Raw genomic sequence first — 12,151 nt, forward strand, 5'->3', positions numbered from 1 at the left:
TGAACAGTTCATTTCAGATTAAGAGCATAAAAACAGAATATGCAGGATAAAGGAACTTAGTGCATGTCACTCATAGTTAGGAGCAAAATAAGGTCATACAGAGTGATCAACAATATTCTAATGCTAAGAGTGAAAACTGGAGACCAAGAATGGGCTTCTACTTATGCCCCCAAAGAAACAATAGCCTTTTTCTATTGTCTTATACTACTTGGCTATTTCTATAGGTGTGCTGAATCAGCCTTGGTATATATCGTTCTTTCAAGTCATATTCTTTTCTCACATGCATCCCAGTATACTACTAATCTTTCTGGTCATATTTTCTTAAATTTCTGCCAGATGCTTAGTAATTCTGAGATTTAAGTCTGGCTACACATTACTCTGAGTAAAGAGATGTTAACTGGTACATCTACAGTCATTTCAATATGGTGCTCTGCTGAGAGCTTTCATTGGAAGAGGAGACAACTGTTCCCCTAAACTATCAATACATGGGAGGAGTGTGTGTATACATGCACATGCACACACACACATACTCTCCCTCTGACAATGTACCCATCCTATGTAATATCTGTACACAGGTAGCATTTGCCTCAGGTAGAATTAGTGTCTTAAGGACAATAAGGCACAACTAAAGTGGAGAGCAAGGATCTAGAGACAACTAGATTTATTTCTGGTTTCTTGTAATTTCAAGTACAAGGGAATTAGGAATGGTAATCTATAGGCCAAAAAGAGGGAGGAGAGGGAGGAGGGAGGAGAGAAGATAAGAAAATAAAGGATACTGAAAAGCATTGTTTTGAAGAAGTTAACCAAGGAAACCAGGATGACAAATGACAAGTGGGTACCAATGGTTCAATGAAATAGATGTAGATAACCTTGATGTTATTAGTGGTCAATATGGGCCATACTGGGCTAGGGAAGGGATGTTATAGGGAAGGAATTTATGATCCAAAAGGTGGACCTCTATGATACATGATTTTATGACTGATTTTTGAAAACATCAATCATAAAACAACATGATTAGAAAGTGCTGTCCCTGTTCATGATAGTCACAGTGTGAAATTTCATAATTTCTCTTGGAATTTTCATCACAATGTGTATCATTTTCTTCTGGATAGGATTAATGGAATCAATTCCAATTCTGACAGCCGATTTTGGAAACAGCCAAAAGTTATTCAATTCCAAATATGGTGAATGAGTAATCAAATGGTCAAAAATGAGATGAAATTCAAGAGTAATAGAGTCTTCTTGTATGGGCTATTAAATGGGAATCTTGAGAATGTTCCAAATATCTAGAGGAGTGGTAGCACTTGGAATAACAGCACTACTAGAATAGCTAGAACTGCCCAATTGAAAGGACAACCCATATTTGGATTCTTCTGGAAGTTCTAGGTGTTACTTTAAACCAGCCTCATTACTTTATACAATATCCCCTGGTATACTGAAAGCTTCAAAGATGAAATATAGTGCTTGGTGATGATGAGTTTAATACTGTGTCTTTGCTGGATTACAGACGGAGTGCACCAGAATTCAGAAGAATGAGGAATTGTGAGGTGAAGTATTCAACTGATTACCACTGTAGATATGTAAAGCTAATGGCAAGAAACAGATGAATAATGAATGAGGTGCTGAGGCCATCTAAGGAGGTGGGTCCAGGGTAAAGACAAGAGTGTAGACCATCTAGTCAGGGGTTTTGTGCAGACCCCTGAGAGAGCGGTACCGTAATGGGCCAAAAGAGATGAGTATACATTCTTTGTAAAGATTTTTATGTCTTCTTCAAGCACCTCTGTCTCCTTTTTTTTCCCATGTGATGCCTTAACGAGGATAGTGTAAACACCTATTTGTACCACAGTGTACAGTGGGAAGGTGGAAAGCAGAGTTAGAAGTCACCAAAAGGTACAACCATCCAAGCTCAAGAGCAGCAGGGCTGAGTCTCCACTCACCTCTTTCTCTGCATCATTCCCACAACCATCACTAATGCGTCCACTTCCTCGCTGACACAGGTACTGGGACTGGGAGTGGTGAAGGATACGTATGGATGCTCAATGACTCAGTGGAGTCAGTGAAGGTGATATATGAAGAAAAATGCTGGAGTGCTGTTAAAAATATAGCATTCTGAGTTTGCATGGGAATATGGATTTCCTCTATCAGGAGCATTAGAATAAAATAAAATGCACACTTAAGCATAAATACATGAGGTGTCTGTAAAAATTTCCCTAGAACTAGGATCTTAGAAAGCTAAATGTAAGTCTCACACAGAGGCTGCTTCAAACTCTAAAGCAGCTTCTTAGATCAGATTAGGAGCACAAGTGCACCTTTAGGGGAATAAATGGGAGAAGGGATCACAGATGGGAAGAAGCAGAGGAACTAGGAGGAGTAGCCTCTCTCAAACCTATAGCTACTCACCAAAAAGACAAAGTTAAGTGCCTCAAGCCACAAGCAACTTGCTCTAATGCTACTTTAAGCTTCTAAAGGATACCTTAGGCCATCGGGAGCTCCACTCCATCAGACACCTCCCAGGATAGTCAAGCTAATCAACCTGCATCAAGGCACTGGGCCCAAACTACTGAAGAGCTATTCTAACTTTGTCACCACTATCAATTCTGACCCTAGATAAGGTTGTAATGATGCTGAACTTTCTGCCTTTTTGTTACACTGAAAGACCTCACTAGCACATGGTTCCTCTAATGTTGAAGAATGCCCAATCTATGACTAAAGTTTTTTCCTAAACTCCCGTGGATTCAGATTTTTCTCCACTGTGGATTCTCTGATGTCGAATGAGACTTGACCTCTGAATAAAGGCTTTCCCACACTCATTACATTGATAGGGCTTCTCCCCTGTGTGAATTCTCAGATGCTGAATGAGGCCAGTGTTCCCATTGAAAGCTTTCCCACATTCTTTACATTTATAGGGTCTTTCTCCAGTGTGGATTCTCTGATGTTCAATAAGGCCTGACTTTTGACTGAAGGCCCTCCCACACTCATTGCATTTGTAGGGTTTCTCCCCAGTGTGGCTTCTCTGATGGCCAATAAGATGTGAGCTCCGCCTGAAGGTTTTCCCACACTCATCACACTCATAGGGCTTCTCCCCAGTGTGGATTCTCTGATGTCCGATGAGGTGTGAGCTATGACTGAAAGCTTTCCCACACTCATTACATTCATAGGGTCTCTCCCCACTGTGGATTCTCTGGTGCAGAATAAGGCCCGCACTCTGACTGAAAGCCTTTCCACACTGATTGCACTGATACGGCTTCTCCCCAGTATGGATTCTCTGGTGCAGGATCAGGCCTGTGTTTTGACTGAAGGCTTTACCACACTCCTTACAGTGGTAGCGTTTTACTTTGTTGTGGATATCCTGATGGGAAAGAAGGGCTGACCTGTAACTGAAGGCTTTACCACACACATTACACTGATAAGGTTTCTCCCCAGTGTGGATTCTCCAGTGGCGAACAAGACCTGAACTCTGAGCAAAGCTCTTCCCACATTCATCACATTTATGTCGTCTCTCTTGGGTGGGATTTCCCCGCTGCCTCTCTAATGTGCCCAGAAGGTCTCGGGCTTCTCCATGCTCAAGACCCCCGATAACATCCCCGTTGCATTTGGCAGCTGTCTCTCCATGTGGTTGGATTCCAGCAGATATTACCTGTTTTGAAGCTAATTCCCTGTTCTCATTCCTGGTCTCACCACCTGGAATAAAAATGTAATAAACATCAAGCTAACGTCACTTCCTATTCTCTATGTTAGGAGAAAGAAATCAAAGATGGGGGAAAGGAAAATACACTTGGAACAGCTACAAGTAAACGCAAAGCTCCCATCTGTCTCTGAAATGCCTTCGTTAATATGGGGAGAAAGGAGCAGGGTCAAACAGAAGTACCACACACCAACTGGGGAAGAACTGCCATCAGAAAATAAGGTTGATGGAAGGAGGACTAAAGTAGAGAAGGGATCAACTGTGGAGAAGTGGAAGGTGGGGAGTGGGACGGAATATGGAACTACGAAAAGAGCTAATGAGTGGAAAAGGAATGAAAAAAGTCCTAGTCATTAAAAGGAAGGAGCACAATAGGCCTAAGTGAGAGAATCTATGTGAACTCAGAGAGCACTAAAAGATTTCAATTTCCAACTGGCAAAGAGACCAATACCCAGTTACAAACTGTAAAGTAAGTCCTAGATTAGAGAATAAAAGTGCCCTTTTATTTTTAAAAATTTATTTATTTTTTCTGGTTATTTTATTTCTATTTATTTTTTAAATTAAAGTATAGTTGGTTTACAATATCATGTTCGTTTTGGGTGTAAAGTGATTCAGTTACACATATATATGTGTATATATCTTTATTCTTTTTAAAAATTCTTTTCCATTATAGGTTATAAGATATTGAATATAACAGTTGCTGTACTATACAGTAAATCCTCGTTGTTTATCAATTTTATATATGGTAGTGTGTATCTTAATCCCATACTCCTAATTTATCCCTCTCCCCACCTTCCCCTGTGGTAACCATAAGTTTATTTTCTGTGTCTGTGAGTCTATTTCTGTTTTGTAAATAAGTTCATTTGTATTGTATTTTAGATTCCACTATTTTTTAGATTCTCTGACTTACTTCACTTAGTATGATAATCTCTAGGTCCATCCATGTTGCTGCAAATGGCATTATTTCATTCTTTTTTATGGCTGAGTAATATTCCATTGTATTGACACACACACACACACACACACACACACACACACACACACACACACACACACACACACACACACACCCCCCCCACATCTTCTTTATCCATTCATCTGCTGATAGACACTTAGGTTGCTTCCATGTCTTGGCTATTGTAAACAGTGCCACTATGAACATTGGGGTGCATGTATCTTTTCAAATTAGAGCTTCTGTCTTTTCCAGATACACACCCAGGAGTGGGATTGCTGGATCATATGGTAACTCTATTTTTAGTTTTTTAAGGAACCTTCATACTGTTTTCCATAGTGGCTGCAGAAGTTCCTTTTAGAACTCCAGAAGTCTCAATATTTTATCTTTCTGTTGGATCCTGAGTTTAAACTCAACTATGTCTTTCAGAAAGCTCAAAGCTACTGTACTCATAAACAAACACAAAATTGTAAATGATAATAATAACCAGAGCTCTCCTTACCCAGGGAGAACATGTTTCTGTAATTCTCTGGCCTGCTATCTCTACTCAGATCCTTCTGTGATGAATCAAGAAGCCATTCCTCTCGAATTAGGGACACAGCCATGTCTTCAATCTTCTCCAAAGTCTGAAACAAAACACACACACACACACACACACACACACACACACACACACACACACACACACACACCCCCCCCACATCTTCTTTATCCATTCATCTGCTGATAGACACTTAGGTTGCTTCCATGTCTTGGCTATTGTAAACAGTGCCACTATGAACATTGGGGTGCATGTATCTTTTCAAATTAGAGCTTCTGTCTTTTCCAGATACACACCCAGGAGTGGGATTGCTGGATCATATGGTAACTCTATTTTTAGTTTTTTAAGGAACCTTCATACTGTTTTCCATAGTGGCTGCAGAAGTTCCTTTTAGAACTCCAGAAGTCTCAATATTTTATCTTTCTGTTGGATCCTGAGTTTAAACTCAACTATGTCTTTCAGAAAGCTCAAAGCTACTGTACTCATAAACAAACACAAAATTGTAAATGATAATAATAACCAGAGCTCTCCTTACCCAGGGAGAACATGTTTCTGTAATTCTCTGGCCTGCTATCTCTACTCAGATCCTTCTGTGATGAATCAAGAAGCCATTCCTCTCGAATTAGGGACACAGCCATGTCTTCAATCTTCTCCAAAGTCTGAAACAAAACAAGATGCCCATCTGGGACTGGGACTGTTCCACAGTTCAAACCCAGAGTGTCAGAGAGATCCACCAGGGTTGGAGTGGATCAAGAGATGGGAAAGTACTGTGTAAAGGGATCTGCATAGCTAGCAGGAAAGAACAGGAAAATGCACCAGATTTATTGGGGGGAAAATCAAGGATCAATCTGTCTCTATGCAGAAGAACATGGGGCAAGTTCTTAATGGAGCTATGGGGTTTCAGTGAGGAGCACAACTCACCTGGAACCCTGCTGTAAGAAGTGTGGCTGTCATCTCCTGGTCTCGAGGACTTCCTTTCTGGGAAGGGGTAGGACTCTGTGAAGCAGATATGGCTGAGAGAGGAGAAAGGAGCTATGAATGAGACCAGCCTTGTCCTGTGGTTATAGGAACCAGCACTAACACATTCCAAAATTATTTGTATTTCAGCCGATATGCATGCCAGAGATTTTGAATATGAAATGCTGTTAATCTTGGACTCTGGGTTCATACCTATGGTTGCTTACAAAACACCTGCACTTTGATGTCCCACTCAGCCTGAAGTTACATGTCAAAAACAGAAAGTGTACTGGTTTCCTAACAGGAAGTGCTTTACAATTTCTTCTCGAGCTATATTCCAACCTTGTGCTTGTACACAGTATTTCTTTAGGTCCTGATCTCTTGCCAAGCTGAATATGAGAACTAATCTATCTCTACTAACTATTACTTTTTTGAAATGTCTACCATGACTGCCAGCATCTGCTTCCTATAGAAACCAGACAGGGTAATATCAAAATCAACATAGACTACTGTGTCTTGGGCAACAGGCATTAGAATTTTACATAAGGATTGCACTATTAATTGAAAATGTTTCTATACTTCTTTAGAAATATTAAAAATCCACTAATTTAGAACAAATTACTATAAACCACATAAATGAAAAAATAAGAAATTCAGGGCAAGTATTAGATGAGACTAGAACATCTTATCTTGTTCTGTAAGAAAATTCTCAAAAAATGATGGAGAAATGTCAATAGGACACAGGAGCCAGACTGAAGAGGCCTCCTCTGGCCAGCTCTGAGACAATTTAAGCATCAAAATAATGATAGTAACAGAACATTTCTGGAATAAAATAAGAATTTATGAGTCCATATTGATAAATTAAAAATGAATAAATAAAATAAAATGGGGGAAGGAGGGAACACTCTCCATTACAATAAATAAATAAATGTAGAAGAAATGACAGGGTTAGAAAATAATCACTTTAGTAATCACTAATTCAGTCAAGAAGCATCAATAAATACTAAAACTAGTGTTTCAGCAACAAAAGTTTCATGAGGACCAGGATATTTACATAAACTCAAGAGTATCTCCCCACAAATTACTTATTAATTACAAAGGGAAAAACAGTAACAAAAACCTAGCAAGAATAACCTTAACCAAGTCATCAAAGATAACATTACCAATAACAGACAAATTCCTGTCGTATTCCTGAGGACAAAATCACTTCTGGGATGTTCATGCCAAATATATACAACTCGAATCTAAATATGAGGAAACATCACACAAACTCAAATTGTTGTCATTCTACAAAATAACTGACTTGTACTCTTCAAAAATGTCAAGATCGTGAAAGGCAGAGAAAGGGTGAGGAACTACTCCAAGTTAAAGGAGACTACAGAGATAGGACAGGTAATTGCAAAGTGGGATCTTGGACTAGACTCTGGAAGAACATTATTGGGACAACCAGCAAAAAATGAATATGAACTGTGGGCTAGATTAGTATTGCATCAGTGTTAAATTTCCTGATTGTGATCAATTTATTGTGTCTATCTATGAAAACACTCTTGTTTAAGAAAACACATACTGAAATATTTACAAATAAAGTGTCATGATACCAGCAAAACCTCAAAATGCCTATGTTGTAAATACAATGTGGTAACAGAAATGTATGAATACATAAACACCCCAAATTCTTTAATTTGTTCATGAGTTTACCACTGGGACTAACAGTCTGTATTTGAAGCCTAGATAAACATTTAAATCAGGTCTTATGGCTGGTCTGTAAACAGTAGAGGCTAGTTCCTTCCAGGAACTAGACAGGTGTCCCAAATGTACTTTCTTTCCTCTCTGCTTTCCCACTCCTCATCAATGAAATCTGGCTCCTCACCTCTGTCTTGTGGCCCTTGGAGCACTGGAGATTTGTGCTGGGTTGCCACAGGTTGGAGCTGAGTATCCGCAGGCTCTGGTGCAGATTTGGAATGCATGACCTCCTCCCAGAGTACCCTATGTCCATGTGCACGAGCAGGGACCTAGAAACAAGACACCTGCATTACAAGGAGTCCGTCTGAGAAATGAAGTGAACAATGTAACAGTACCAAGAGCACATCTAAAGGGATACATACTGGAGGAAGGAAAAAGCAGAATCTCACTTACTTAGCAACACAGACATGTTGATTTGCACAGAAAGGCATCATTTCTGCTTAGTACTGAAGGAAAACATTTCTGCTGATGCCCTCCCTGCTGCACACAATGCTGATACTCTGCATTCCCAAGAGAGGGGAAGAATGATAAACAGAAGCTTAAAGCAGTGCTCTTCACTGGAAACAACTTTTGATAAGGAACTAGGAAACCTGAGTTACGGGCTGAGATCTACACTTAGTTATTTGGGTGCCCCTGAAAAAGTAAGTTAAGCTCTCTATGCATCAGTTTCCCATCTGACAAACAGAACAATAATACAGTTGTAGGGATGTTATGAGGATAAAAAATGGATTTATATCCTTTACAAGAATAAAAAGAACTCTACAAATACAAGCCATACCACACGATAACTCTTTTCATCCTCCTGCAACACAAACTCATGCTCAGCATTTATTCTCCCCTTGTTGTGTCAATGTCCCTCCACCCAGCTTCCTGGACTATCACAGTCAGAGCATGCCCACCTCCTTCTACTTACTGGCCGTCCTAGTATATCAATTTGCCTTTCCAAATCCTCCAATAGAGTCACCACTTCCTCTCCATTCTCCAGCTGATGTTCCTTAACCAGAGTCTGGAGCTCCTCAGGCAGGATGGTCAAGAACTGCTCCAGCACCAGCAGCTCCAGGATCTGCTCCTTGGTGTTCAAATCTGGCCTCAGCCACTGATGGCAAAGTGCTCGGAGTTGGATCAGAGCTTCTCGGGGTCCTAGTGTCTCTTGGTAGCATAACTTCCTGAAGCGCAGGCGGAATAGCTCTTGCCCAGGAGGGTTACTTTCATGTAGACTTGATTCCTGGTCCCAACCATGATCTTCCTCTACCTTGATGATTACAAGGTCCTCTTCAGGAGCCTGGTCTGGTGGGGATGGAGCTAAAGACTTCCTTGATTCTGCAGCCATTTAGGGCCAGAAAAGCTCAGGAGACTCGTTTCCACTACTTTCTTTATCTTCTTAAGAGAACCTTCTGAGGGCCTCTTCTTTAAGGGTACTTCTTTGGGAAGAGAAAATGACAAATAGTGTAAAGGCAAGTCACAGGTCATAGTAATTTACTGAGATATCTTAACAAGTTCCCTTCCATGACATGGGCTTCATGGCTCAGTCATTTAAGTGATCCTCTCCAGAAATAACTCCTTGCCTCCTTAGCCTTCTGCATGACAATCCCATCTGGGAATAACCCTTTCCTTCTGCTTTCTCTCTTGGGGATGTGGAACATGGCTAAACAAAGTCAGGAAACCATGTAGACTGGGTCTAACTGAAATTCTGCATTTAACCTCATCTGGCCCTCAGGGCTGCTGATTTAACTCCTTTCAACATTTGCTATACCAGCTATACTGTTTCTACACACTTTGGCTCTCAACCTGCCCCTCACTCTCAACATGAGACTAATTTCCATATAATCCAGCTCAAGATATTGTCAAGAACTGTCCTAACACTTTCTTCTTCTCCACTTAACATTATCATACATGTGCTCCCCCTGCCATCTTCCCCGTCTCCAGGCTAACTTCTACTATGGACTTTACCTCAAGCTCTATAACTCTTCTCTGGGGCACAGGTCCTGCATCTCCAAGGAACCTGGACACTCTATCAACACCTGCAACCCCCAAACCTAGTCCCATACACTAATGATGTTCCAGAATGTTTTATAAATAAAATCATACAGTATGTAGCCTTTTGAGTCTGGCATCTTTCACTTAGCATATTGTACTTGAGATCATCAATATTGTTGTATGTATCAGGAGTTTATTCCTTATACGGATGAATGTTTACCCATTCTCTAGCTGACAATATCTCAACTGCTTCCAGTTTTTTTTTTTTTTTTTTTTTGGCACGCGGGCCTCTCCCGTTGCGGAGCACGGGCTCCAGACGCACAGGCTCAGTGGCCATGGCTCACGGGCCTAGCTGCTCCGCGGCATGTGGGATCTTCCCAGACCGGGGCACGAACCCGCGTCCCCCGCATCAGCAGGTGGACTCTCAACCACTCAGTCACCAGGGAAGCCCCTGCTTCCAGTTTTTGATGATTACAAATGATGCCACTATAAACATCTGCATATGAGTTTTTGTATGAACATAGTTTTCATTTCACCCGGGTAAATATCCAGAAGTAAAATTGCTAGGTCATATGGTAAGTATATGTATAACTTTATAAGAAACTGCCAAACTGTTTTCCAAAGTGGCTATAATACTTTGCATTCCACTAGCAATATGTGAGAACTGCAGTTGCTCCATATCCTGACCAGCATTTGACATATAAATAAATATATATATAGACATATATACATAGATTTAGATATTCTAAAGGCATATAGTGGTATCTCACAAGGGTTTTAATTTGCATTTCTCTATTGACTAATAACGTTGAGCATCCTTTCCTGTGCTTATTTGCCATCCATATAGTTGGTCCTTCATATCCATGGGTTTCACATCCCTGGATTCAATCAACCACGGATCAAAGATGTTTGGGGAAAAAAAAAATTCCAGAAAGTTCCCAAAAAGAAAACCTGAATTTGCCACACACCACCAACTATTTATATAGCCTTTACATTTTATTAGGTATTATACGTAATCTAGAGATGATTTAAAGTATATGTGAGGATGTGTGTAGGTTATATGCAAAGACTATGCCATTTTATATGAGACTCGAGCATCGACAAATTTTAGTATCCATGAGAGGTCCTGGAACCAATCCCCCATGGATACCAAGGGACAACTGTATCTTTTTTGGTAAGTATCTGTTCAAAACTTTTGCCTATTTATAAAATTAGGTTTTTTTATAATTGAGCTTTGAGAATCCTTCCATATTTTGGATACAAGTCCTTTATGAAATATGTGACTTGCAAATATTTCCTCCTTTTCATTCTTTTAACAGTGCCTTTCCAAGAACAGAAATTCATAAATTTTTGAAGTTTGTCAACTTATTTCTTTTAGGGATTGTACTTTTGGTGTCATATCTAAGAAATCTTTGCTTAATCCAAGGTCACAAAGATTTTCTCCTTCTTTTTCTAAAAGTTTTATAGTTTTAGGTTTTACCTTTAGTTCTATGATTGCTTTTAAGTTAATTTTTGTTCAGAGTTTGAGGTATGGATGGAGGTTCATTTTTTTGCATACAAATATCAATTGTTCCAGCACTATTTGCAAAAAACGATTAAACTTTACCCATTGAATTGTCTTCGCATCTTTGTCAAAAATCAAGTGACTATACATGTGTGGATCTCTTTCTGGAGTCTATTTTGTTCCACTGACCTATATGTTTATCTTTTTGCCAATACAAAATTGTCTTGATTGTTGTGGCTTTTAAAATCTTGAAATCAGTTACTAAGAGTCCTGCAACTTTGTTGTTCATTTTCAAAATTGTTTCAGCTTTTCTAGTTCTGTTGCCTTTTGATATAAATGTTATAATTGGCTTCTCCTACAAAAAAAATTCCTGGAATAGGATTTGTGTTCAATCTGTAGCTCAGTTGAGGGACAACTGACATCTTAACAATATTGTTTTCTATTCCATAAACATGGTATATCTGTCCATTTATTTAAGTCTTCTGATTTCTTTCATTAGTACCCAAACTATTTATCTATTCTCAAAGGACAAGATAAAATGCCTTCTTCTTAAAACCCTTTCTTAATGATTCCAATTGGAAGTGATTTCCCTCTTATTCTATACATCTGTTATAAGTATGTATTACTTTAATGTTACTTTTGCCATAATTGTGTATTATTAGTTACAAAGGAGTTTTGACTTTCTAACTTAATTGTATGTTTCCCATGAGTACAGGTCTTTATCTTTTATCTTACTGATAGAATTGAAGAACATTAGAGGGCTATTATTTACAATACCTGACACAGACTGTGTTT

The 12,151-nt window shown here is 39.4% G+C and overlaps 2 protein-coding genes across 2 annotated transcripts in view; one reads left to right on the top strand and one right to left on the bottom strand.

The window, feature by feature from the left end:
* ZSCAN31 (zinc finger and SCAN domain containing 31) overlaps positions 1 to 12,151 on the top strand; it is a 284,613-nt gene that overhangs the window by 181,491 nt on the left and 90,971 nt on the right. The gene's annotated exons all lie outside the window — the stretch shown is intronic.
* Positions 1 to 12,151, bottom strand: part of ZKSCAN8 (zinc finger with KRAB and SCAN domains 8) — a 36,525-nt gene that overhangs the window by 20,254 nt on the left and 4,120 nt on the right. The window contains exons 2-6 of the mRNA XM_007105844.4: positions 8,789 to 9,296; positions 8,003 to 8,144; positions 6,097 to 6,188; positions 5,711 to 5,834; positions 1,938 to 3,681 (exon numbers count right to left, since the gene is read on the bottom strand). Coding sequence (XP_007105906.1) covers positions 2,720 to 3,681; positions 5,711 to 5,834; positions 6,097 to 6,188; positions 8,003 to 8,144; positions 8,789 to 9,205 — 1,737 coding nt within the window. The 5' untranslated portion in view covers positions 9,206 to 9,296 and the 3' untranslated portion in view covers positions 1,938 to 2,719. The remainder of the gene's footprint in view (positions 1 to 1,937; positions 3,682 to 5,710; positions 5,835 to 6,096; positions 6,189 to 8,002; positions 8,145 to 8,788; positions 9,297 to 12,151) is intronic.

The sequence above is a fragment of the Physeter macrocephalus genome, chromosome 18 (genome assembly GCF_002837175.3).
Source record: "Physeter macrocephalus isolate SW-GA chromosome 18, ASM283717v5, whole genome shotgun sequence".
NCBI lineage: Eukaryota > Metazoa > Chordata > Mammalia > Artiodactyla > Physeteridae > Physeter > Physeter macrocephalus.